Source organism: Scomber scombrus, chromosome 6, assembly GCF_963691925.1.
Source record: "Scomber scombrus chromosome 6, fScoSco1.1, whole genome shotgun sequence".
Classification (NCBI taxonomy): Eukaryota; Metazoa; Chordata; class Actinopteri; order Scombriformes; family Scombridae; genus Scomber; species Scomber scombrus.
In genome coordinates this window covers 25155790-25180322 of record NC_084975.1, presented here as the reverse complement: position 1 = coordinate 25180322, position 24533 = coordinate 25155790, and the positions used below count along the sequence as shown (strand labels likewise).

Here is a 24533-nt window from a genome sequence, read left to right as displayed (position 1 = left end):
TTTTTAGTTGCACTATTGAGGTTGTTGTTATTATTCATTTTGTTTTGTACCTCACCGTGGGTGTGAGAGAAACATAATTTCAATCCTCTACATGTCCTGTACATGTAGCAGGATTGACAATAAAATTGGCTTTGAACTTTTAAATTTTGATTTAAGTCGCATTGTTTTAAAACAGCTGAACAAATCTACAGGACTTGCAAGATAACACCACGCAAAAAAATATTTTACAAAGTAACAAACCGATTTATTGGACCTTGAATGTTTGTACAAAATAACACTTAAAAAAAAAAATGTTTACATCATCAGCCAAGTCCACATATTGTCCCCTCTTTCTCTACTGATGCTGTGCTGACCACAAACTTTTCAGGCCAGTCCTGCACAGATTAGGATATCCAGAAGACAGCAGCCATAGTGTTTGTGTCCCTCTCTGGATACACTCCTCTACTTAAACTGATTGTCAATCAGTGTACCCTTCATCTTGGCCTTCTTAGCCTCCAGCTCTGCCAGCTCCTGCAGCCTCCTCTTGCTCATCCCCTTCCTCTCCAGCTGCTTCTCGATCACTTTGGCGTTTTGAGCGTAGGAATCCGCCACTTCCCTGGCCTCTATCTCCTCCTCCTCCTCGTCGATGGTGGACACGGTGACGGAGCTAAACTTGCCCATGTCTTTGGTCCTCTTGGTCATCATGACTCGGACCTTCTTGGGAGCTTCCGGCTGCTTCTGGCTGTAGACGCTGGTGTTACCGAAGCCCTGTCCGAACTTGACGACGGCTCCTTCAAGGATGAAGGTGGCGGGAGTGTTCTTGTCCTGGTGCTGGTAGAAGAGCATCAGGCCGCACTTGCCGCACTTCTTTCGATACTGCCTCTCTATGCCGTCGGGTCTCTTCAGATAGGCGCTTTCGTCTTGCTCCACGTTGCAGAACTTGTGAGCGTGTTTGGCGGCGTCTATCACCCTGGCTCGGTCCCTGGGTCTCATCGGTAGCTTCTCCAGCTGGCAGTCCAGCACCAGCACCATCTGCCCGCACAGGCAGTAGTAGACATGGAGGGGCTTCTCTCCGTCGTCGTACTCCTCCCTGTCTCTGGTGTCAGAGCACACAACACTTCTAGACACGACCTTAGGCATGTTTCTTCAATGTCTTCTAATAACAGTATTAACTAATTAAACGCTACTGCCAGAACGCCATGGCGATTGTATCAACACACGCAGTAAAATGTCAGCTCTAAACACAGAAACGACGAAACGTTTCCGGTGTGCGTCACTCACTCCTAATTCCGAAGAGAAACCAGAGTGTCTCACTGGTTCCGCCTTGTTTAAAGGATCCGCAGAGGACAAGGTCAAAATAAAGCTATCTTCTTGTTGCAGCCTTGTTAAAAAAATGTTTTTATCCTTACAAAAAGGCCAATTTCAAAGCCAAATATGGCCCAAAATAAATCTGAAGTCACAAGGTTGTTTTTTAAAAGGATGAAAAAACATGTTTTCGTTAAACCTCTACTGAATGTTTGCTCGCTTTCTTGTCCAGTGTGCTCCACGTTTGTAAAAAATGCTTAATTTTAAAAAGAGTGAGAATGAATATTCTGTTCTGGTGGACCTGGAAGCTGTCTGTCATCCTCTTCATCACATTCTCATATTGTAAACCTATTATAATTGTTAATGTTCCATGTTGTATTTCTGTAATTGGTCTTAATTTGTTATTGAGTGTCTGTACAGAATGTTTTATTGCTGTGTAGACTGTAAAACTCATGAGTTTGTGATACAATAAATGACTACAGAATTTAAGTCTTAAAAAGTGTGAGAATGAATATTCTGTTCTAGTGGACCTGTGTCATCAACACTCATATTGTAAATCTATTATAATTGTTAATGTTCCATGTTGTATTTCTGTAATTGGTCTTAATTTGTTATTGAGTGTCTGTACAGAATGTTTTATTGCTGTGTAGACTGTAAAACTCTGGAGTTTGTGATACTGGGTTATACAATAAATGACTAGAGAATTGAATTCTTTAGGACTGTTCATGCCTTTACTTTCTGGACTAACTTCTAGACTTGAACCAAAACTTACATTTTTTTCAAGCAAATTAAAAACTGCCTTGTTTTTAAATTATGAAGTCATGTGGAATAATGGCCTTTATAGTACTGTTTTGGCCCCATAAACTATATTGACAACATTCCAAGATTGTTGGTCTTAATCTGTCTGAGCCCAGTTTACCTGGTATCACCAATAAGCCCTTTTCCATTGGCTTGTCACAGTAGGACAAGTGAATTCCATTAAGTCACTTCAGTTTCAAGGTCCTGGTGTATTATGCGTGCTGGTTCACTCTACTGTAATGCACTTGAGCTGAAGTCAATTTCAGGAACTAAAAAGCAAGTCCGGTCTTTCAAAAAAGGCTTTTTTTTAAAACCAAGAACTTGACTTACTGCTTCAGCTTTATACACTGCCGGCATGTTGTGACCTTGGTTTCATGACACCTCAGTCAGCTTGTTAACCCACTTAGACAACTTAAGCAAAACCAGTACGACAAACAGCCACGTTAAAGATTTATTTCATTAATGAAAGACAAGTACAAAAAAGAAAAAAACAAAGACAATTTTCAGTTGGTGCAACTAAACAAATTCACAGATTGTTCACACAGGCTCCATCACACCTTCACTGACAGCAGCTGGTATCACATGTCTTCCCTTTGCACACGCAGCCAGAGGCACACTTGCTGCAGCCAGATGGGCAGCATGAGCAGCAGCCTGCAATAGGAAAAACAATTGTTACAGACAACCATATGATCAATACTCTGTTGTCAAAACAAGCAGCAGTTGAAGCTAGCCTTTAAATCCAGGGTGAGGATAATACACAACTGTGGTGAGGTGGATTAGACAGGACCCCCTGATGTAGCCAATTAAGCCAATTACAGCCACCTGGTTTTCTACATCTTTAGCAGAGAGGCAGCATTAAAGGCATGCCAAACAATACATTTAGACTACTCAGTCTTAATATAAAAATTAAGAATAAAATTATATTTGGTGGCTTGGTTAAAAACACACATGCACATATTGCATGAAGAGTCACTTTGACTGGATTCACACAGTAAACAGCTGACAGTTAGATGTCTGAGTAGAGATGTGATTTGACTTACTCTTCTTGCAGGAGGTGCAGGAGCAGTTAGTGCAGGTGCAGGATCCGGCACAGCTGCAGGTTCCAGCTGAAAATAAGGAGACAGGTCAAGTTTAGAAATATATACGACAACTGGTCTCAAAACAACACCAAACCAAACATTAAAACCAACTACATCTTTCAATTTAACTTACTCTTGGCGCATTCGCAAGGGTCCATTTTTCTCAGTAGGTGTAGTTCTCGTGTTCAGAGTATGAAGCAGTGGAGTCTCTTCTCGTTGGAGGTTGTGGTGTGACTGTGAGAGGAAGAGGCGGCGCCTTTATAGCGTTTCGGTGACAACAAGACCGGGTGCAAAACTGGCATGTCACGCTGTACGCAGGCACGTAGTTCATCATTACAAAGAGGTTTGTGCACACGACCTCAACTACTCTGCAGATTCCCAAGCGACGAGGTGGCGCGTGCTCTGAGAATTACGTAAGAACACCCCGTGTGCTCCCTGAATGTGGGGTCTCTACACCCCAGAATCATTTATAACCTATGTTTACATGCAGGAAAACAACATTATTATTAATAGAGTGGGTTACAGAGTAGAACACATAGTCGCTGTTGTTTCTCTACACCATTGTAAATGAATATTCCTCTACAATGGTTTTTCGAGGTAAAATAAAGGTTCATAATAATAATAATGGTAATAATAAAATATATGTTCATTTTTAAGTAAATGGAAATGTGTCTAAGGAGCTGTTAGCTGTTGGCCTGTCTAGCTCTGTAGAGATGATAGGCTATTGGAAAGGAGCAACTTAAAAAAAAAAAAAAAGAAAGAAAGAAAGAAAGAAAGAAAGAAAGAAAAAACAGGAAGAAAGAAAGAAAGAAAGAAAGAAAGAAAGGAAAGAACTTTGCTCGTTTGTGGAATCCTTACATAGACATTTTAGAAACTCATTATTTTGAATTGTGATTAATTTGAAACTCTCTGTAGGCTAATGTATGCACTGCTGTGATTTATTGATTTGTTTGTTTGTTTGTTTCTGCCAGATTGGGGGATAATTTATTCACTTCGTTTGTTAAAATCTTCATGTTTAAAGACAATATGAAACCCTCAATAAAAATGTGTTTTAAAAAAATGGAAACGTGTCTCCTATCAAACATGCTTTTGGGTTTATATGGAGCCCTGTGCGGTTATATGGGAGCAAAATGATACAAATCAATTCATACAATTCTATCAATAAAAAAGTCTAAGCCTATAGGCATTATTATATGTTATTCATGCACTCACAATCAACCAGTTGCAGGATATCACAGTAGATTCACATTATAGCTTTTTAATACCAAATCTGCCTTTAATTAAATACTGCATTACATCACTTTAAAAACATCTCTTTTCATTTTTTCTCACATAATTATAATTCCTTCTATTATTAATATAAAAGACAGCTTTATTCTCAAAACATGAACCTGGCTTATTAAATAAATATTAATGTAGGCTTTCTCAAATGATTTGCTTGTCTAGATAAAAGACATGTCAGTGTCATGATGAGTTTGAGGTATACAATATAGATGCAGACGTGTGATCAGCTTTAGGCATTATTTATTGACTCGTCACATGTTTTTCTCTCTTTTTGTTTTTCATCACTCGTAACCTCTCTCTGTGCACACGGCCCACTTCACCCGGCTCTCGAGAGCAAACTAAACAGCCTATTGTAATGGTGATGCCTTCCAGTGCCGTGTGCTGTCGGAAAAAACCCAATTCACGAGTCGGGTGCACACGACAGTAAAGTCTACATGTTTTTGGACGATGATTTAGGGCAGAGTTCAATACACCTTATTAAACAACCTAACCATTACTCACAGTTTACACTGAAATTAGGACATTACCGGTTGAAGGACAGCCTATTTTACTTTTGTTTGCAATTCTGTGGACAAAACTCTCTGCTCATGTCGACAAAGCACGCTTGAATAACTGAGTGTTCATATTCTCGTTTTATATATTTAGCCTGCACATATTTCCACATGTTTTGACATCTATTGACAACTGTATGAGGTTATAGTGATACTTGGAGTCGACTGTTGTGTAAGGAGTTTGAAGGCAGCATTGTCCTTTTTTTGCACTCGCCACGCAGCATTTCCAAACTTCATTGACAGTAATGTCAGTGTGTAATGAGCTGACTCATTATGTGACCAGTGTAAACCAAACAGTGGAACGAGTGAAAATTAGAGCCGAGTGCTTTGTATTTTACAGGAAGCTAAGAGACAGTATAAAATGATAAGGCATCAACCTCACACACCTATAGTTAAGCTTTTCACCGACATTTAAATTTTGTTTTGACATTTCCAAATTGTTGGTATACATGAGCAGTAAATACCAATGCATTGTTTCATCCTTAGTGTGAAGGTATCAGGATAGCACGTGTTTTATTAGCTATTTCTGTTTAATAAACATACAGAAAGGCAGATAAGACTAAACTTAAACTTTTTTGCATTGTTAGTTATTTACAATGTGAAAGGCTTCGTTTTTCTTTTCTTCTACTTCCTCCTCGTCTTTCCCTATATCATTTGTTTCTCTCCTCCTTCCTCTCCTTCGTCCTTTTTCGTATCTCTCCCCTCCTCTCCTTTCTCACCTCAAGCTCTCCTCCTTCCTCTCATTTCCCCTCTCCTTCTCTTTCCTCTCCATCTTCAATCTCCATTTTCTGCCTCCTTCTTTGCCTTCCTTTATTGTTTATTGTTTAATTTTAATCATTGCTCTCTGTTTGTGACTTTTTGGCACGCACATGAATATAGAACTACATCCTGTATTCTTTCAGTTTAAGGCAAATCTGGAACAAGCTTTAATAAACAACAATTGCTTAACACTCCTGTTGTCCTCAGGTCAAGGAAGGACAGGAGGAAGGGAGGAGGAAGGTAGGAAAGAAAGAAGGAAGGAAGGAAGGAAGGAAGGAAGGAAGGAAGGAAGGAAGGAAGGAAGGAAGGAAGGAAGGAAGGAAGGAAGGAAAGCAGTAAGGAGGGAGGGAGGGAGGAAATGAGGATGGAAGGAAAGGAAAGGAAAGGAAAGGAAAGGAGGGAGGGAGGAAGGAAGGAAGGAGAGAAGGAAGGAAGGAAGGAAGGAAGGAAGGAAGGAAGGAAAGAAGAAAGGAGGGAGGGAGGGAGGAAATGAGGAAGGAAGGAAGGAAGGGAGGAAAGGGGGAGGAAGGAAGGAAGGAAGGAAGGAAAGGAAAGGAATAAGAAGGGAGGAAGGAAGGAAGATAGGAAAGGAGGGAAGGAGGAAGGAAAGGAGGAAGGAAGTGAGGAAAGAAGTATGGAAGGAGGAGGGAGCAAAGAAATAGGGAAGGAGGGGAAGAATGAAGAAAAAATTAAAGAAAGAGAGAGGAAGGAAGGAAGGAAAGAAGGAACAGTCAAAAGAGATGGGGTCAAATTGACCCGGGAGGACAACAGGAGGGTTAAAATGAAAATGATCAGCTGAAGGGACTCTGACTTCGACTGATCCTCCAGAGCTTTGTCTTTTGTCTTTCGCTCTGTCTCGCTCTGGATGATCCGCCTTTCCTTCTCGATCAGTTGGGCTAGGCTCTGCAAATTCTCCTCTTTTTTTTCTTTTCATATCATTTTGGTGACAAAAGACACAAATGTACACACAATAGGTTAAAATATAGTCCCATCCTCACTTTAGATACACACACAAATACAACGTAGCCAGTCTATCACATGAATCTAGCCAGACTTAGACCGCCCAATTAAGATATATCTTTTCTCTTTCAGTAAAAGCTGTTTTTCTTGCTGTAATCATTCCTCCTGTTCATACTGACCATTAGAATATCCCTTCATAATACACTTAAAATGGAAGAGATGAAGGACTAAATCCACAGTCCTCCTTCTGTGTAAACATGTATTTAAAAGTTGATCTGAAGCTAATATGAAGCTTCAGCGTCCAAATGAGTCAAATCAAGTAGATATCTTTCAACGTTACAGTCTTTTTAGTACCAAAGTCCCTCTTTTCGTTACTATACTTCCACCACAGCTCAACAGGGAAAGAGGGAATTTGATGCTAAAAAGTCTGTAAATGTGTCCGATATCACTTGATATGACTAACTCAGACTGCTGAAGTTGAATAGAAGCTGATCATCTACTTTTAAATGACTGTGTGGACACACTGTGGATTTTGTCCTCCATCACTTCCATTGAAAGCACATTTACAGAGGATATTTTAATAGTCAGTAACAGGAGAAATAATTACAGCGAGAAACTTCTTTCACTGTTCATATGGACACATGACTGTTGTTTTAAAACACACCTGAACATTTTTGAACCTGTCTTTTAATTGGGCATTCATCTATAGTTAATAAATTCAGTGTCTCTAGTTGAATAAAAATATTGTAATATGTAAATTGCATTGCATTCATTACCGCTGTTACTTTGGGATATCAAAAAGCAACAATGTGTAACTTCAGAGAAAGACATGCTGGTACTGGTGCTGTTTGCATCAAGACCACTAGAGGGAGACATTGACACAACGAGAGAGAGCGAGAGAAAGAGAGAGTCCTGTGTCCTGTACATGTAGCAGGGTTGACAATAAAATTGGCTTTGAACTTTTACATTTTGATTTAAGTCGCAGTTTTAAAACAGCTGAACAAATCTACAGGACTTGCAAGATAACACCACGCAACATTTGACAAAGTAACAAACCGATTTATTGGACCTTGAATGTTTATACAAAATAACACAATACAAAAATTATGTTTACATCATCAGCCAAGTCCACATATTGTCCCCTCTTTCTCTACTGATGCTGTGCTGACCACAAACTTTTCAGGCCAGTCCTGCACAGATTAGGATCTCCAGAAGACAGCAGCCACAGTGTTTGTGTCCCTCTATACACTCCTCTACTTAAACTGATTGTCAATCAGTGTACCCTTCATCTTGGCCTTCTTGGCCTCAAGCTCTGCCAGCTCCTGCAGCCTCTTCTTGCTCATCCCCTTCCTCTCCAGCTGCTTCTCGATCACTTTGGCATTTTGAGCGTAGGAATCCGCCACTTCCCTGGCCTCGATCTCCTCTTCCTCCTCGTCGATGGTGGACACGGTGACGGAGCTGAACTTGCCCATGTCTTTGGTCCTCTTGGTCATCATGACTCGGACCTTCGTGGGAGCTTCAGGCTGCTTCTGGCTGTAGACGCTGGTGATACCGAAGCCCTGTCCAAATTTGACGACGGCTCCTTCAAGGATGAAGGTGGCGGGAGTGTTCTTGTCCTGGTGCTGGTAGAAGAGCATCAGGCCGCACTTGCCGCACTTCTTTCGATACTGCCTCTCTATGCCGTCGGGTCTCTTCAGATATGTGCTTTCGTCTTGCTCCACGTTGCAGAACTTGTGAGCGTGTTTGGCGGCGTCTATCACACTGGCTCGGTCTTCTTGTTGCAGCCATGTTAAAAAAAGGTTTTTATCCTTACAAAAAGACCAATTTCAAAGCCAATTATGGCCCAAAATAAATCTGAGGTCACAAGGTTGTTTTTTAAAAGGATGAAAAAACATGTTTTCGTTAAACCTCTACTGAATGTTTGCTCGTTTTCTTGTCCAGTGTGCTCCACGTTTGTAAAAAATGCTTAATTTTAAAAAGAGTGAGAATGAATATTCTGTTCTGGTGGACCTGGAAGCTGTCTGTCATCCTCTTCATCACATTCTCATATTGTAAACCTATTATAATTGTTAATGTTCCATGTTGTATTTCTGTAATTGGTCTTAATTTGTTATTGAGTGTCTGTACAGAATGTTTTATTGCTGTGTAGACTGTAAAACTCGTGAGTTTGTGATACAATAAATGACTACAGAATTATAAGTCTTTAGGACTGTTCATGCCTTTACTTTCTGGACTAACTTCTAGACTTGAACCAAAACTTCTTTTTTTTCTCCAAGCAAATTAAAAACTGCCTTGTTTTTAAATTATGAAGTCATGAGGGAATAATGACCTTTATAGTACTGTTTTGGCCCCATAAACTATATTGACAACATTCCAAGATTGGTCTTAACCTGTCTGAGCCCAGTTTACCTAGTAACACCAATAAGCCCTTTTCCATTGGCTTGTCACAGTAGGACAAGTGAATTCCATTAAGTCACTTCAGTTTCAAGGTCCTGGTGTATTATGCGTGCTGGTTCACTCTACTGTAATGCACTTGAGCTGAAGTCAATTTCAGGAACTAAAACAAAAGTCAGGTCTCTTTTTTTTTTTTTTAAACCTAGGACTTGACTTACTACTTCAGCTTTATACACTGCATATTGTGACCTTGGTTTCATGACACCTCAGTCAGCTCGTTAACCCACTTAGACAATTTAAGCAAAACCAGTATGACAAACATAGCCACGTCAAAGATTTATTTCATTAATGAAAGACAAGTACAAAAAAGAAAAGTAAAAAAAACAAAGACAATTCAGTTGGTGCAACTAATCAAATTCACAGATTGTTCACACAGGCTCCATCACATGGACACGGAGTGCTGCTGATGCAGGCTCTTCACTGACAGCAGCTGGTATCACATGTCTTCCCTTTGCACACGCAGCCAGAGGCACACTTGCTGCAGCCAGGTGGGCAGCATGAGCAGCAGCCTGCAATAGGAAAAACAATTGTTACAGACAACCATATGATCAATACTCTGTTGCCAAAACAAGCAGCAGTTGAAGCTAGCCTGTAAGTCCAGGGTGAGGATAATACACAACTGTGGTGAGGTGGATTAGACAAGACCCCCTGATGTAGCCAATTAAGCCAATTACAGCCACCTGGTTTTCTACATCTTTAGTAAAGAGGCAGCATTAAAAGCATGCCAAACAATACATTTAGACTACTCAGTCTTAATATAAAAATTAAGAAAATTATATTTGGTGACTTGGTTAAAAAAAAAAAAAAGGGGGGGGGCAGGAACATATTGCATGAAGAGTCACCTTGACTGGATTCACACAGTATACAGCTGACAGTTAGATGTCTGAGAAGAGATGTGATTTGACTTACTCTTCTTGCAAGAGGTGCAGGAGCAGTTAGTGCAGGTGCAGGATCCGGCACAGCTGCAGGTTCCAGCTGATAATAAGAAGACAGGTCAAGTTTAAAAATATATACGACAACTGGTCTCAAAACAACACCAAACCAAACATTAAAACCAACGACATCTTTCAATTTAACTTACTCTTGGCGCATTCGCAAGGGTCCATTTTTCTCAGTAGGTGTAGTTCTCGTGTTCAGAGTATGAAGCAGTGGAGTCTCTTCTCGTTGGAGGTTGTGGTGTGACTGTGAGAGGAAGATGCAGCGCTTTTATAGCGTCCCGGTGACAACAAGACCGGGTGCAAAATTGGCATGTCACGCTGTACGCAGGCACGTAGTTGATCATTACAAAGAGGTTTGTGAGGTTGTTGTGCTGTCGGAAAAAAACCCAATTCACGAGTCGGGTGCACAAGACAGTAAAGTCTACATGTTTTTGGTTCAAAACTCTTTGGTCATGTCGACAAAGCACGCTTGAATAACGGAGTGTTCATATTCTCGTTTTATATATTTAGCCTGCACATATTTCCACATGTTTTGACATCTATTGACAACTGTATGAGGTTATTGTGATACTTGGAGTCGACTGTTGTGTAAGGAGTTTGAAGGCAGCACTGTCCTTTTTTTGCACTCGCCACGCAGCATTTCCACACTTCATTCACAGTAATGTCAGTGTGTAATGAGCTGACTCATTATGTGACCAGTGTAAACCAAACAGTGGAACGAGTGAAAATTAGAGCCGAGTGCTTTGTATTTTACAGGCAGCTAAGAGACAGTATAAAATGATAAGGCATCAACCTCACACACCTATAGTTAAGCTTTTCACCGACATTTAAATTTAGTTTTGACATTTCCAAATTGTTGGTATACATGAGCAGTAAATACCAATGCAGTGTGTCATCCTCAGTGTGAAGGTATCAGGATAGCACGTGTTTTATTAGCTATTTCTGTTTAAAAAATATACAGAAACAGGCAGATAATTCAAGATTCAAGATTCAAGACAACTTTATTAATCCCTTGGAGGGCAATTCATTTGACAGCTCGCACCACAACATACTGATGCACATAAATAACAATATAGAAAACACAGAAGTAGAGGAAGAGTTGGTAGCTGTGTGCAAAAGTGCAAATGCAAAAGTGCAAGAATCAATGTGCAAAGTCAGCAGGTCCTATAGTAAAAAAGTAAAAAAGCACCACAGTATCCAGCTGCACACTGCAGTTACAAACTGATACAACTGGATCGACTAAACTTAAAGTTTTTTGCATTGTTAGTTATTTACAATGTGAAAGGCTTCGTTTTCTTTTCTTCTACTTCCTCGTCTTTCCCTGTATCATTTGTTTCTCTCCTCCTTCCTGTCCTTCGTCCTTTTTCGTATCTCTCCCCTCCTCTCCTTTCTCACCTCAAGCTCTCCTCCTTCCTCTCATTCCCCCTCTCCTTCTCTTTCCTCTCCATCTTCAATCTCCATTTTCTGCCTCCTTCTTTGCCTTCCTTTCCTTTTCTTTATTGTTTAATTTTAATCTTTGCTCTCTGTGACTTTTTGACACGCACATGAATATAGAACTACATCCTGTATTCTTTCAGTTAAAGGCAAATCTGGAACAAGCTTTAATAAACAACAATTGCTTAACCCTCCTGTTGTCCTCAGGTCAAGTAAGGACAGGAGGAAGGGAGGAGGAAGGGAGGAAAGAAAGAAGGAAGGAAGGAAGGAAGGAAGGAAAGAAGGTAAGGAGGAAGGAAGGAAGGAAGGAAGGAAGGAAGGAAGGAAGGAAGGAAGGAAGGAAGGAACGAACGAACGAACGAAAGGAGTAAGGAGGGAGGGAGGGTGGAAAGGAGGATGGAAGGAAATGAAAGGAAAGGAAAGGGAACGAGGGAGGGAGGGAGGAAGGAAAGAAGGAAGGAGAGAAGGAAGGAAGGAAGGAGGGAGGGAGGGAAGGAAGGAAAGGAGTAAGGAGGGAGGGAGGAAGGAGAGGAGGAAGGAAGGAAGGAAGGAAGGAAGGAGTAAGGAGGGAGGTAGGACAGAAGGAAAGGAGTAAGGAGGGAGGGAGGCAGGAAAGGAGGAAGGAAGGAAGGAGGGGAGGAGGGAAAGGAGTAAGAAGGAAGGAAGGAAGGAAGGAAGGAAGGAGGGAAGGAAGTATAGGAGTAAGGAGGGAAGGAAGAAGGAAATGAGGAAGGAAGGATGGAAGGAAGTGAGGAAAGAAGTATGGAAGGAGGAGGGAGCAGAGAAAGAGGGAAGGAGGGGAAGAACGAAGGAAAAATTAAAGAAAGAGAGAGGAAGGAAGGAAGGAAAGAAGGAACAGTCAAAAGAGATGGGGTCAAGTTGACCCGGGAGGACAACAGGAGGGTTAAAATGAAAATGATCAGCTGAAGTGACTCTGACCTCGACTGATCCTCCAGAGCTTTGTCTTTTGTCTTTCGCTCTGTCTCGCTCTGGATGATCCGCCTTTCCTTCTCGCTCAGTTGGGCTAGGCTCTGCAAATTCTCATCTTTTTTTTCTTTTCATATCATTTTGGTGACAAAAAACACAAATGTACAGTCTATCACATGAATCTAGCCAGACTTAGACCGCCCAATTAAGATATATCTTTTCTCTTTCAGTAAAAGCTGTTTTTCTTGCTGTAATCATTCCTCCTGTTCATACTGACCATTAGAAGATCCCTTCATAATACACTTAAAATGGAAGAGATGAAGGACTAAATCCACAGTCCTCCTTCTGTGTAAACATGTATTTAAAAGTTGATCTGAAGCTAATATGAAGCTTCAGCGTCCAAATGAGTCAAATCAAGTAGATATCTTTCAACGTTACAGTCTTTTTAGTACCAAAGTCCCTCTTTTTGTTACTATACTTCCACCACAGCTCAACAGGGAAAGAGGGAATTTGATGCTAAAAAGTCTGTAAATGTGTCCGATATCACTTGATATGACTAACTCAGACTGCTGAAGTTGAATAGAAGCTGATCATCTACTTTTAAATGACTGTGTGGACACACTGTGGATTTTGTCCTCCATCACTTCCATTGAAAGCACATTTAAAGAGGATATTTTAATAGTCAGTAACAGGAGAAATAATTACAGCGAGAAACTTCTTTCACTGTTCATATGGACACATGACTGTTGTTTTAAAACACACCTGAACATTTTTTAACCTGTCCTTTAATTAGACATTCATCTATAGTTAATAAATTCAGTGTCTCTAGTTGAATAAAAATATTGTAATATGTAAATTGCATTGCATTCATTACCGCTGTTACTTTGGGATATCAAAACGCAACAATGTGTAACTTCAGAGAAAGACATGCTGGTACTGGTGCTGTTTGTATCAAGACCACTAGAGGGAGACATTGACACGACGAGAGAGAGAGAGAGTCCTGTGTCCTGTACATGTAGCAGGGTTGACAATAAAATTGGCTTTGAACTTTTACATTTTGATTTAAGTCGCAGTTTTAAAACAGCTGAACAAATCTACAGGACTTGCAAGATAACACCACGCAACAAATATTCAAAATAAATCTGAGGTCACAAGGTTGTTTTTTAAAAGGATGAAAAAACATGTTTTCGTTAAACCTCTACTGAATGTTTGCTCGTTTTCTTGTCCAGTGTGCTCCACGTTTGTAAAAAAATGCTTAATTTTAAAAAGAGTGAGAATGAATATTCTGTTCTGGTGGACCTGGAAGCTGTCTGTCATCCTCTTCATAACATTCTCATATTGTAAATCTATTATAATTGTTAATGTTCCATTTCTGTAATTGGTCTTAATTTGTTATCGAGTGTCTGTACAGATGTTTAATTGCTGGGCAGACTGTAAAACTCTGGAGTTTGTGATACAATAAATGACTAGAGAGTTTAAGTCTTTAGGACTGTTCATGCCTTTACTTTCTGGACTAACTTCTAGACTTGAACCAAAACTTTTTTTTTTTTCAAGCAAATTAAAAACTGCCTTGTTTTTAAATTATGAAGTCATGAGGGAATAATGGCCTTTATAGTACTGTTTTGGCCCCATAAACTATATTGACAACATTCCAAGATTGGTCTTAACCTGTCTGAGCCCAGTTTACCTAGTAACACCAATAAGCCCTTTTCCATTGGCTTGTCACAGTAGGACAAGTGAATTCCATTAAGTCACTTCAGTTTCTGGTCCTGGTGTATTATGCGTGCTGGTTCACTCTACTGTAATGCACTTGAGCTGAAGTCAATTTCAGGAACTAAAAAGCAAGTCAGGTCTTTCAAAAAAGGCTTTTTTTTAAAACCAAGAACTTGACTTACTGCTTCAGCTTTATACACTGCCTGCATGTTGTGACCTTGGTTTCATGACACCTCAGTCAGCTCGTTAACCCACTTAGACAATTTAAGCAAAACCAGTATGACAAACATAGCCACGTCAAAGATTTATTTCATTAATGAAAGACAAGTACAAAAAAGAAAAGTAAAAAAAACAAAGACAATTCAGTTGGTGCAACTAATCAAATTCACAGATTGTTCACACAGGCTCCATCACATGGACACGGAGTGCTGCTGATGCAGGCTCTTCACTGACAGCAGCTGGTATCACATGTCTTCCCTTTGCACACGCAGCCAGAGGCACACTTGCTGCAGCCAGGTGGGCAGCATGAGCAGCAGCCTGCAATAGGAAAAACAATTGTTACAGACAACCATATGATCAATACTCTGTTGCCAAAACAAGCAACAGTTGAAGCTAGCCTGTAAGTCCAGGGTGAGGATAATACACAACTAGTGGTGAGGTGAATTAGACAGGACCCCCTGATGTAGCCAATTAAGCCAATTACAGCCACCTGGTTTTCTACATCTTTAGCAGAGAGGCAGCATTAAAAGCATGCCAAACAATACATTTAGACTACTCAGTCTTAATATAAAAATTAAGAAAATTATATTTGGTGACTTGGTTAAAAAATAAAAAAAGGGGGGGGGGGGGGGGGGCAGGAACATATTGCATGAAGAGTCACCTTGACTGGATTCACACAGTAAACAGCTGACAGTTAGATGTCTGAGTAGAGATGTGATTTGACTTACTCTTCTTGCAGGAGGTGCAGGAGCAGTTAGTGCAGGTGCAGGATCCGGCACAGCTGCAGGTTCCAGCTGATAATAAGAAGACAGGTCAAGTTTAGAAATATATACGACAACTGGTCTCAAAACAACACCAAACCAAACATTAAAACCAACGACATCTTTCAATTTAACTTACTCTTGGCGCATTCGCAAGGGTCCATTTTTCTCAGTAGGTGTAGTTCTCGTGTTCAGAGTATGAAGCAGTGGAGTCTCTTCTCGTTGGAGGTTGTGGTGTGACTGTGAGAGGAAGATGCAGCGCTTTTATAGCGTCCCGGTGACAACAAGACCGGGTGCAAAAATGGGCATGTCACGCTGTACGCATGCACGTAGTTGATCATTACAAAGAGGTTTGTGAGGTTGTTGTGCTGTCGGAAAAACCCCAATTCACGAGTCGGGTGCACAAGACAGTAAAGTCTACATGTTTTTGGACGATGATTTAGGGCAGAGTTCAATACAACTTATTAAACAACCTAAAGCATTACTCACAGTTTACACTGAAATTAGGACATTACCGGTTGAAGGACAGCCTATTTTATTGTTGTTCGCAAATCTGTGGACATAGTCAAAACTCTCTGCTCATGTCGACAAAGCACGCTTGAATAACGGAGTGTTCATATTCTCGTTTTATATATTTAGCCTGCACATATTTCCACATGTTTTGACATCTATTGACAACTGTATGAGGTTATTGTGATACTTGGAGTCGACTGTTGTGTAAGGAGTTTGAAGGCAGCACTGTCCTTTTTTTGCACTCGCCACGCAGCATTTCCACACTTCATTCACAGTAATGTCAGTGTGTAATGAGCTGACTCATTATGTGACCAGTGTAAACCAAACAGTGGAACGAGTGAAAATTAGAGCCGAGTGCTTTGTATTTTACAGGCAGCTAAGAGACAGTATAAAATGATAAGGCATCAACCTCACACACCTATAGTTAAGCTTTTCACCGACATTTAAATTTAGTTTTGACATTTCCAAATTGTTGGTATACATGAGCAGTAAATACCAATGCATTGTGTCATCCTCAGTGTGAAGGTATCAGGATAGCACGTGTTTTATTAGCTATTTATGTTTAAAAAATATACAGAAAGGCAGATAATTCAAGATTCAAGATTCAAGACAACTTTATTAATCCCTTGGAGCGCAATTCGTTTGACAGCTCTCACCACAACATACTGATACACATAAATAACAAGATAGAAAACAGTAGAGGAAGAGTTGGTAGCTGTGTGCAAAGGTGCAAATGCAAAAGTGCAAGAATCAATGTGCAAAGTCAGCAGGTCCTATAGTAAAAAAGTAAAAAAGCACCACAGTATCCAGCTGCACACTGCAGTAACAAACTGATACAACTGGATCGACTAAACTTAAAGTTTTTTTGCATTGTTAGTTATTTACAATGTGAAAGGCTTCGTTTTCTTTTCTTCTACTTCCTCGTCTTTCCCTGTATCATTTGTTTCTCTCCTCCTTCCTGTCCTTCGTCCTTTTTCGTATCTCTCCCCTCCTCTCCTTTCTCACCTCAAGCTCTCCTCCTTCCTCTCATTCCCCCTCTCCTTCTCTTTCCTCTCCATCTTCAATCTCCATTTTCTGCCTCCTTCTTTGCCTTCCTTTCCCTTTCTTTATTGTTTAATTTTAATCATTGCTCTCTGTTTGTGACTTTTTGGCACGCACATGAATATAGAACTACATCCTGTATTCTTTCAGTTAAAGGCAAATCTGGAACAAGCTTTAATAAACAACAATTGCTTAACCCTCCTGTTGTCCTCAGGTCAAGGAAGGACAGGAGGAAAGGAGGATGGAAGGAAAGGAAAGGAAAGGAAAGGAAAGGAAAGGAAAGGAAAGGAGTGAGGGAGGAAGGAAGGAAGGAAGGAAGGAAGGAAGGAAGGAAGGAAGGAAGGAAGGAGGGATGGAGGGAAGGAAAGGAGTAAGGAGGGAGGGAGGAAGGAAAGGAGGGAGGAAGGAATAAAGGAGTAAGGAGGGAGGGAGGAAAGAAGGAAAGGAGTAAGGAGGGAGGGAGGAAAGGAGGAAGGAAGGGAGGATGGAGGGAGGGAGGAAGGAAGGAAGAAAGGAGGGAAGGAGGGAAAGGAAGGAAGGAAGGAAGGAAGGAAGGAAGGAAGGAAGGAAGGAAGGAAGGAAGGAAGGAAGGAAGGAAGGAAGGAAGGAAGGAAAGGAGTAAGGAGGGAAGGAGGAAGAAAAGGAGGAAGGAAGGATGGAAGGAAGTGAGGAAAGAAGTTTGGAAGGAGGAGGGAGCAAAGAAAGAGGGAAGGAGGGGAAGAACGAAGGAAAAATTAAAGAAAGAGAGAGGAAGGAAGGAAGGAAAGAAGGAACAATCAAAAGAGATGGGGTCAAATTGACCCGGGAGGACAACAGGAGGGTTAAAATGAAAATGATCAGCTGAAGGGACTCTGACCTCGACTGATCCTCCAGAGCGTTGTCTTTTGTCTTTCGCTCTGTTTCGCTCTGGATGATCCGCCTTTCCTTCTCGCTCAGTTGGGCTAGGCTCTGCAAATTCTCCTCTTTTTTTCTTTTCATATTATTTTTCGTGACAAAAGACACACATGTATACACAATAGGTTAAAATATAGTCCCATCCTCACTTTAGATACACACACAAATACAACGTAGCCAATCTATCACATGAATCTAGCCAGACTTAGACCGCCCAATTAAGATATATCTTTTCTCTTTCAGTAAAAGCTGTTTTTCTTGCTGTAATCATTCCTCCTGTTCATACTGACCATTAGAAGATCCCTTCATAATACACTTAAAATGGAAGAGATGAAGGACTAAATCCACAGTCCTCCTTCTGTGTAAACATGTATTTAAAAGTTGATCTGAAGCTAATATGAAGCTTCAGCATCCAAATGAGTCAAATCAAGTAGATATCTTTCAACATTACAGTCTTTTTAGTACCAAAGTCCCTCTTTTTGTTACTATACTTCCACCACAGCTCAACAGGGAAAGAGGGAATTTGATCCTAAAAAGTCTGTAAATGTGTCAGATATCACTTGATATGACTAACTCAGACTGCTGAAGTTGAATAGAAGCTGATCATCTACTTTTAAATGACTGTGTGGACACACTGTGGATTTTGTCCTCCATCACTTCCATTGAAAGCACATTTAAAGAGGATATTTTAATAGTCAGTAACAGGAGAAATAATTACAGCGAGAAACTTCTTTCACTGTTCATATGGACACATGACTGTTGTTTTAAGACACACCTGAACATTTTTGAACCTGTCCTATAATTTGGCATTCATCTATAGTTAATAAATTCAGTGTCTCTAGTTGAATACAAATATTTTAATATGTAAATTGCATTGCATTCATTACCGCTGTTACTTTGGGATATCTGAAGAGGGAACCAAAAAGCAACGAAGTGTAACTTCAGAGAAAGACATGCTGGTACTGGTGCTGTTTGTATCAAGACCACTAGAGGGAGACATTGACACAACGAGAGAGAGCGAGAGAGAGAGAGAGTCCTGTGTCCTGTACATGTAGCAGGGTTGACAATAAAATTGGCTTTGAACTTTTACATTTTGATTTAAGAGACAGAGAGAGAGAGAGAGAGAGAGAGAGAGAGAGAGAGAGAGAGAGAGAGAGAGAGAGAGAGAGAGAGAGAGAGAGAGAGAGCTTTCCTTGTAGGACAGTTTTGAACTGATTTCAAAATTTCCTCAACACTACTTCGACTCATTTCTATTTCATGTGCACATTTTAAACAGGAAATCCACATTTTACTTTGACTGGTAACATCTTTTAAAAACCCAATATTTTTCACAAGCTGGGAGTCACAATTTAGAAAACAATACACTGTAGAAACTTGTATGGAGATATTTAAAGTGATATAAGTGATCAAGGATGAAAATAACACTGGCAACAGAAAGGTGAAAACATGAGCTCTATGCATGCAGGTCTCATCCTAAAGAAGAGATCACATCGTCTTCCAGTGTAACTTGCTCAGTGACAGCAGGCATGTCGCTGCCCTTGAGAAGTGTGTGTTGGTTTGTGTGTGTGTGTGTGTGTGTGTGTGTGTGTGTGTGTGTGTGTGTGTGTGTGTGTGTGTGTGTGTGTGTGTGTGTGTAAGTGTATATGAGTTTAAAAAAAAGACACTTAAAAAGGGTAGACAGTTCAGGGGGAAATTTAATCCTGCTGCCCAGCATGGTGCAGGGCATTTAAACAGACATATCGAGGGTGCATCAAATGTGAAGTCCACAGTTTAACAGCTATAATACAATGATTGATCACTTATTTGAGTGTAATTATATATAAAGACTTGAGATTGGTGGTTATTTAATTTGTTTCATATAAATTACTTACTATAATGAGAGACATTACATGACTTGGAGTCAAATTAGTGAGCTCATTTAGCTTAAATTGCGCTTTAATGAGCAGAAGATGAAAGATCAAGTCTCTTGCTGTCACTGAGGAACTTGTTATTTGCTGAGCATGCTGGGATCTTGTTCCACCAGGACCAACACGTCTGCTTGTGCTTGGATCCCTACAACATACTTACTGCCTGAGTCAAAGAAAGCAAATAAGAGTGTTCTTCTGAAATCTCGACTGGCCTCTAAAGAAAATAGCTGTTAACATTTATGAAAAAGTTACTGGAATCCATGATGAATTCACATCAGCAGTGTGTAGTTCATGGGCCATTAAGCAGTTTGTTACAGTAGGACACGCGTTATCTGTCACAAATCATTTGCAGTTGGACAAGCTGTGTGTGGAGGAATGACTCATCCACTTTCTAGGAAGCTCCAGACACATTAGAAGTCTGGCCACGGTCCTACAGCAGGTCAGTTCAGCAGAAACAACCACTAACCATATGTCATGCAAACATGAAGCAGTTATATGAGATTTCTTGGAATGATCGCACAGATTTACACAGAAATATTATCAATTTGCTGAAGAATATTTTTTTGTTTTCAGTGAAGGCAGCTGTCTGTACTTGCTGAGACAGACGCTGTGTCATGACCCGCAATTCACTGTTAAGGTGCTTCCAGTGTGGGACACGGCTGCTTGTGAGTATGTTGCTGCTTAACTACTATCTCTTTCATTTACAGCTTCCCTGTTTTCACACTGATAAGCATCTTAAGGCAATCCCGCAAAAGAGGTGTTGAGGAATCACTTCAGAATAGCATCAGTGGGTCTGAGAAAAGTTCATCAGTGAAGTTAAACAGAACACATCAGGATCAGCTTTTGATAATAACAAGCTTCAGACTTTGGTCTGATATAATCAGAAAAGCACTGTGGTCTTCTACCTTCAGTCTGCAAATAGTGGAGCACCAACAGCAGCCGGGGTAAAGAGGTGCTGGTGTCATTTTCAACAAGACTTCAGTTGACTGTACAGTTATATTAATAGAGGGCTCAAAGAAGAGGAAATGTGAAACTTTTGAGTTTTTATGGCACAAATATAGTGGCTTGCAGTAGGACAGTAGCCATTAATACAGCACAGGTTTGGCGATACAACTTTTCTGATTATTTTTAATAATTGCAACACACTATATTGAATAATATCCAACTTATTTCAGATAACTGCACATATTTTACTCACAGTTTATCAATGTGTTAAATGTGCATATTTTCTGTCGTAACTGGTGTTTTCAGACTATGTGACACTAATATTTTAAAACTGAAGCAGACTGAAAATGAGAGCACTTTCATTTACAGGACTTGCTGTGTGGTTCAACTGCTGATTGATAACATGTTAACTCAGAGTGGACAGTGCTGCAGTGTTAGAAGCTGGATAGTTTTAGTGAAATTTGTTGGAATCATGTAGGATTTAAAAAAAAAAAATTAAACAGAAGATCCAGATGATTTAATTATGTTGGTGATTCAGATGATATAAATGAAAGTTGAACACATATGTTCTTCCTTCATTACAATCTGAGATTAATACTTGCTGACAGACAATACTAACCATCTCTTCACCCTTATATTGTCTTTTCTGGTAGAGTTTGTTGCCATTTCTTGCTTTCTTTTTTAACACACAACTTTACAACGTTGTTATTGTGGTTAAGAGCAAGATTGGTCATGTTTCCCTCCCCTTCTTCACAGATTGTGCCATGGATCATGTGCTGAACATTTCTGACTATTACTTCTTCACTCCGTATGTTTATCCGGCCTCATGGCCTGAAGATGGGACTCTGCGTCAGATCATCAGCCTGTGGCTGGTGACCACCCTTGGAGCAGAGCTGATTTACCTGGGCTTTGGTGCTTTAAGCTTCTACTGTGTCTTTGACCACACACTCATGAAACATCCACAGTTCATTAAGGTAGGCTGTTTAACCCTTACATACTGTTCAGGGTCACATTTGACTCATTCAGGCTGTAAAAACACCTTACACACATCTATTTTATTTTCCCCCCCTAATGTGACCCACAGTATACAAAAATGAAAAATAAAACTCATCATTTTTTGTGTGTGCAGCTGCTACACGTTTTTATACATGCAAATGTTTTAAAAAAAAAGTTTGATCTGTGTTTATTAAAAAAATAAAATAAAAATCAGCACACCAGACATCTTATATTTATCATATTCTATAAAATATTCTCCTGGACCATAACAAATTGATTGTGAATGTCTTTTTCACTTAAGATTAATCAAACAGAAGGATTAATCAAACATTTATTGATGACTGATTTGGGAGTTTATGAATGTGAATTGGTGTAGAGAGTAATTATGAGTCAGAATATGAACAATATGTGAGGTTTAATGGACCAAACCTTGTATTCACATCTGTAGACTACATAGATGTCAGTGACTGGACTGGAGGGTTTAGACTATTTGTGCCTCTTTGGTTTTAAAGATAACACCAGAATAACATTGTTAGGAGTTATGCATTGCTTCAAAAGTCATTACAGTGATAAAGTATGCTAAAAAAAACATCACTAGAGAATAAATTTAGGATAGATTTCAATAATATGTTCAATAATGTGACAAAAACAAAAAAACTAAATGTCATGTAGTCACAACTCCCGTTCTTCTGCTGTCCTGAATTAATGTGACTGAGAAATGATGGTAACAGTTCCAAGGCAAACTTCTCACAAATCCTAACTGTGTGTCTTTTATCATTTGGCAGAACCAGGTAAGAAAAGAGATACAATTGGGAACTGCCTCCATCTTCTGGATGAGCTTCCCCACAGTGGCCCTTTTCTTCTGGGAGGTCAGGGGACACAGCAAACTTTTTGACAACATCAGCAAATCTTCCCTGGGTGAGAGAACAGTTACCTGAAACCTCTGGGTTCACGTTAGAAATGGTGTTTTTTCCCAAATTTGATCTAAAACTGGAAGAAACTGTGATTAACTGACTGAAGGAGAACTGAATTGTGCAACATTTCTGAAATGCAGGAAAAGGTTGCAGTGGTTTGTTTGTGTGTTTCAGGCTGGCCCGGAGTGTTCCTGAGTATCTCTGGCTTCTTGTTCTTTACCGACATGTGTATCTACTGGATACACCGATCCATGCATCATAAAAGCATTTATAAGGTGAGTTTCAGCATGTTTATGGCTGATGTAAAGCATCATCATCTGCTATCGAGTGCTTTAACATCTTTCAGCTTAGTGTCTTGGCTTCACAGCTCACAACTTTACTGCTTAGCAACAAGACGATAAACATAATGGAGGCTATGTAGAAGTCATGTTTATCGTCTATTTAGTGGTAGGGGTATTTTAATTTTGGCCGTTCAGGGATGAATAACAAAACTAGATGTCAAATGTAAGAAATCTCCATCTATCTGTCAGTTGGAACTTTTGGGATGTTTAAATAAGTTACAGAATATTTTTTTTTAAATCTGGATATTGTTTCTTTTGTGTCATACTTTCAGATAATCTTTGTGTGTTTTGTATACCCGCTGTGTATATCACACACTCCTAACAGCCGTTTGTGTTTCACCCCCTCAGCACTTGCATAAGCAGCACCATACATTCAAGATCCCCACGCCGTTCGCCAGCCATGCCTTCCACCCACTCGACGGCTTTCTGCAGAGCTTACCTTACCACGTCTATCCTTTCATCTTCCCCCTCCACAAGGTGCTGGTCACACTTTTCACTCCTCACTGAACATTTCTGATTTCAGGTCTGAGGATTAACAATATTTTAAATAACTATATAACTACAGATGCTTCACTGCATGTTTCAAAATGCAACTGAGTTACTGAAATTCGATGAAATCAGGTTGTCTGTGTTCATGTATTTCAAAACACAAAAAAGTACATTATCAACATGATGTAAAAGCTTTATAAGCATGTTTTAACCCTGCTTACATACTGTTCAGGGTAAAATTTGACCCATTTTTACATTTGAGAGATGTAAAAACCCCATATACACATTTCTGCCAGGTGGACTTTTACTAATGTGACCCCGAATATACAAAAATGTAAATAAAATGCATCATTTAGGTAAATGTTTGTGCAGCTGATGTCCAAATATGACCTGCGTTCATTACAAAATTCAAAACATCTATTGTATTCTTCATATTCTATAAAATGTTCTCCTGGACCATGAAATAGTGATTGTAAGGTAATGACTGATGGGGGAATTTATGAATGTGAATTGATGAAGAGACTAATTATGAGTCAGAATATGAACAATACGTGAGGGTTAAATGACATTTGATATATTTACATTACAGGTAGTCTACCTCTCACTCTTCGTCTTCGTCAACATCTGGACCATTTCAATACACGACGGAGACTACCGCATCCCCAGACCCCTGATATGTCTAATCAACGGCGCTGCCCACCACGTTGACCATCACCTCTATTTTAACTACAACTACGGACAATACTTCACCCTCTGGGATCGTCTGGGGGGCTCCTACCGATACCCTTCAGCCCTCCTGGGGAAGGGGCCACACGACCACATCCGCAAACTCATGGCAGACACTCCAAAGACAGAGTGATGACGGAGACACAGTCAGGATGTTCTATTCAGGTTCAAACCTTTCAGGGAGGTTTCTACAGAGATGCTCAGCCTGAGTCATGACGCGAGAGACATCTACAATACCAGCTACCTGAAGATGGATGGATTCACCAAACAGATGTGTAATGTTAAATTGAGAATAGAAAGATGGTTTTTTTTGTCTTAAACTGTTTAGATTGTTGGTAGAGTGCACTGCATTTAGTTAACAAGGCTGGGAGGTAAAATGTAGTGTAGTGAATCCAGGAAAAGACGAAAAGTTTAATTCTTTCAAAAACATTAGGATTCCTTTTAGCCTAACAGTCTGTCTGTGGCCAAATGACCTTTGACCTAAAGGTGTAAGAATGTCAAGGAACCCTTGGACAGGACTTAAAAAAGCCCCGCCTTCTCACCACCAACAATTTTGTTTTCCTTTTCAGATACAGTCTGCCCAGAAGGAGGGAAAACTATCCTCCC

The 24533-nt window shown here is 40.0% G+C and overlaps 6 protein-coding genes across 6 annotated transcripts; 1 reads left to right on the top strand and 5 right to left on the bottom strand.

Moving 5' to 3' along the window:
- Positions 1-226: 226 nt before the first annotated feature.
- LOC133982144 (STING ER exit protein) lies at positions 227-1237 on the bottom strand. Its single transcript, XM_062421074.1, has one exon. The coding sequence runs from the start codon at positions 1117-1119 to the stop codon at positions 442-444; it is 678 nt and encodes a 225-aa protein (XP_062277058.1). The 5' UTR covers positions 1120-1237; the 3' UTR covers positions 227-441.
- Positions 1238-2518: 1281 nt separating this feature from the next.
- Positions 2519-3408, bottom strand: mt2 (metallothionein 2). Its single transcript, XM_062420582.1, has 3 exons — positions 3295-3408; positions 3123-3188; positions 2519-2733 (listed from the first exon to the last, which is right to left on the bottom strand). The coding sequence occupies exons 1-3, from the start codon at positions 3317-3319 to the stop codon at positions 2642-2644; spliced, it is 183 nt and encodes a 60-aa protein (XP_062276566.1). The 5' UTR covers positions 3320-3408; the 3' UTR covers positions 2519-2641.
- Positions 3409-7864: 4456 nt separating this feature from the next.
- On the bottom strand, positions 7865-8743 carry LOC133981792 (STING ER exit protein-like). Its single transcript, XM_062420644.1, has 2 exons — positions 8726-8743; positions 7865-8523 (listed from the first exon to the last, which is right to left on the bottom strand). The coding sequence occupies exons 1-2, from the start codon at positions 8741-8743 to the stop codon at positions 7969-7971; spliced, it is 573 nt and encodes a 190-aa protein (XP_062276628.1). The 3' UTR covers positions 7865-7968.
- A 689-nt stretch (positions 8744-9432) lies between these two features.
- Positions 9433-10364, bottom strand: LOC133981618 (metallothionein A-like). Its single transcript, XM_062420400.1, has 3 exons — positions 10251-10364; positions 10079-10144; positions 9433-9678 (listed from the first exon to the last, which is right to left on the bottom strand). The coding sequence occupies exons 1-3, from the start codon at positions 10273-10275 to the stop codon at positions 9587-9589; spliced, it is 183 nt and encodes a 60-aa protein (XP_062276384.1). The 5' UTR covers positions 10276-10364; the 3' UTR covers positions 9433-9586.
- Positions 10365-14472: 4108 nt separating this feature from the next.
- Positions 14473-15414, bottom strand: LOC133981740 (metallothionein A-like). The gene is made up of 3 exons (XM_062420583.1): positions 15301-15414; positions 15129-15194; positions 14473-14718 (listed from the first exon to the last, which is right to left on the bottom strand). The coding sequence occupies exons 1-3, from the start codon at positions 15323-15325 to the stop codon at positions 14627-14629; spliced, it is 183 nt and encodes a 60-aa protein (XP_062276567.1). The 5' UTR covers positions 15326-15414; the 3' UTR covers positions 14473-14626.
- Positions 15415-21225: 5811 nt separating this feature from the next.
- On the top strand, positions 21226-24267 carry LOC133982060 (lathosterol oxidase-like). The gene is made up of 5 exons (XM_062420962.1): positions 21226-21435; positions 22243-22375; positions 22546-22646; positions 23061-23189; positions 23791-24267. The coding sequence occupies exons 1-5, from the start codon at positions 21226-21228 to the stop codon at positions 24058-24060; spliced, it is 843 nt and encodes a 280-aa protein (XP_062276946.1). The 3' UTR covers positions 24061-24267.
- Positions 24268-24533: the final 266 nt, after the last annotated feature.

What these genes read in the sequence shown, in the direction of transcription:
- LOC133982144 (XM_062421074.1), bottom strand. Translation starts at nt 1,119, where the DNA reads ATGCCTAAGGTCGTGTCTAGAAGTGTTGTGTGCTCTGACACCAGAGAC.
- mt2 (XM_062420582.1), bottom strand. Translation starts at nt 3,319, where the DNA reads ATGGACCCTTGCGAATGCGCCAAGA. An exon ending in CCCTTGCGAATGCGCCAAGA is followed by an intron (nt 3,189 to 3,294) that starts GTAAGTTAAATT and finishes CCTTATTTTCAG; the next exon opens with CTGGAACCTGCAGCTGTGCC. An exon ending in CTGCACCTCCTGCAAGAAGA is followed by an intron (nt 2,734 to 3,122) that starts GTAAGTCAAATC and finishes TTCCTATTGCAG; the next exon opens with GCTGCTGCTCATGCTGCCCA.
- LOC133981618 (XM_062420400.1), bottom strand. Translation starts at nt 10,275, where the DNA reads ATGGACCCTTGCGAATGCGCCAAGA. An exon ending in CCCTTGCGAATGCGCCAAGA is followed by an intron (nt 10,145 to 10,250) that starts GTAAGTTAAATT and finishes TCTTATTATCAG; the next exon opens with CTGGAACCTGCAGCTGTGCC. An exon ending in CTGCACCTCTTGCAAGAAGA is followed by an intron (nt 9,679 to 10,078) that starts GTAAGTCAAATC and finishes TTCCTATTGCAG; the next exon opens with GCTGCTGCTCATGCTGCCCA.
- LOC133981740 (XM_062420583.1), bottom strand. Translation starts at nt 15,325, where the DNA reads ATGGACCCTTGCGAATGCGCCAAGA. An exon ending in CCCTTGCGAATGCGCCAAGA is followed by an intron (nt 15,195 to 15,300) that starts GTAAGTTAAATT and finishes TCTTATTATCAG; the next exon opens with CTGGAACCTGCAGCTGTGCC. An exon ending in CTGCACCTCCTGCAAGAAGA is followed by an intron (nt 14,719 to 15,128) that starts GTAAGTCAAATC and finishes TTCCTATTGCAG; the next exon opens with GCTGCTGCTCATGCTGCCCA.
- LOC133982060 (XM_062420962.1), top strand. Translation starts at nt 21,226, where the DNA reads ATGGATCATGTGCTGAACATTTCTGACTATTACTTCTTCACTCCGTAT. An exon ending in AACATCCACAGTTCATTAAG is followed by an intron (nt 21,436 to 22,242) that starts GTAGGCTGTTTA and finishes ATCATTTGGCAG; the next exon opens with AACCAGGTAAGAAAAGAGAT. An exon ending in TCATCTTCCCCCTCCACAAG is followed by an intron (nt 23,190 to 23,790) that starts GTGCTGGTCACA and finishes TTTACATTACAG; the next exon opens with GTAGTCTACCTCTCACTCTT.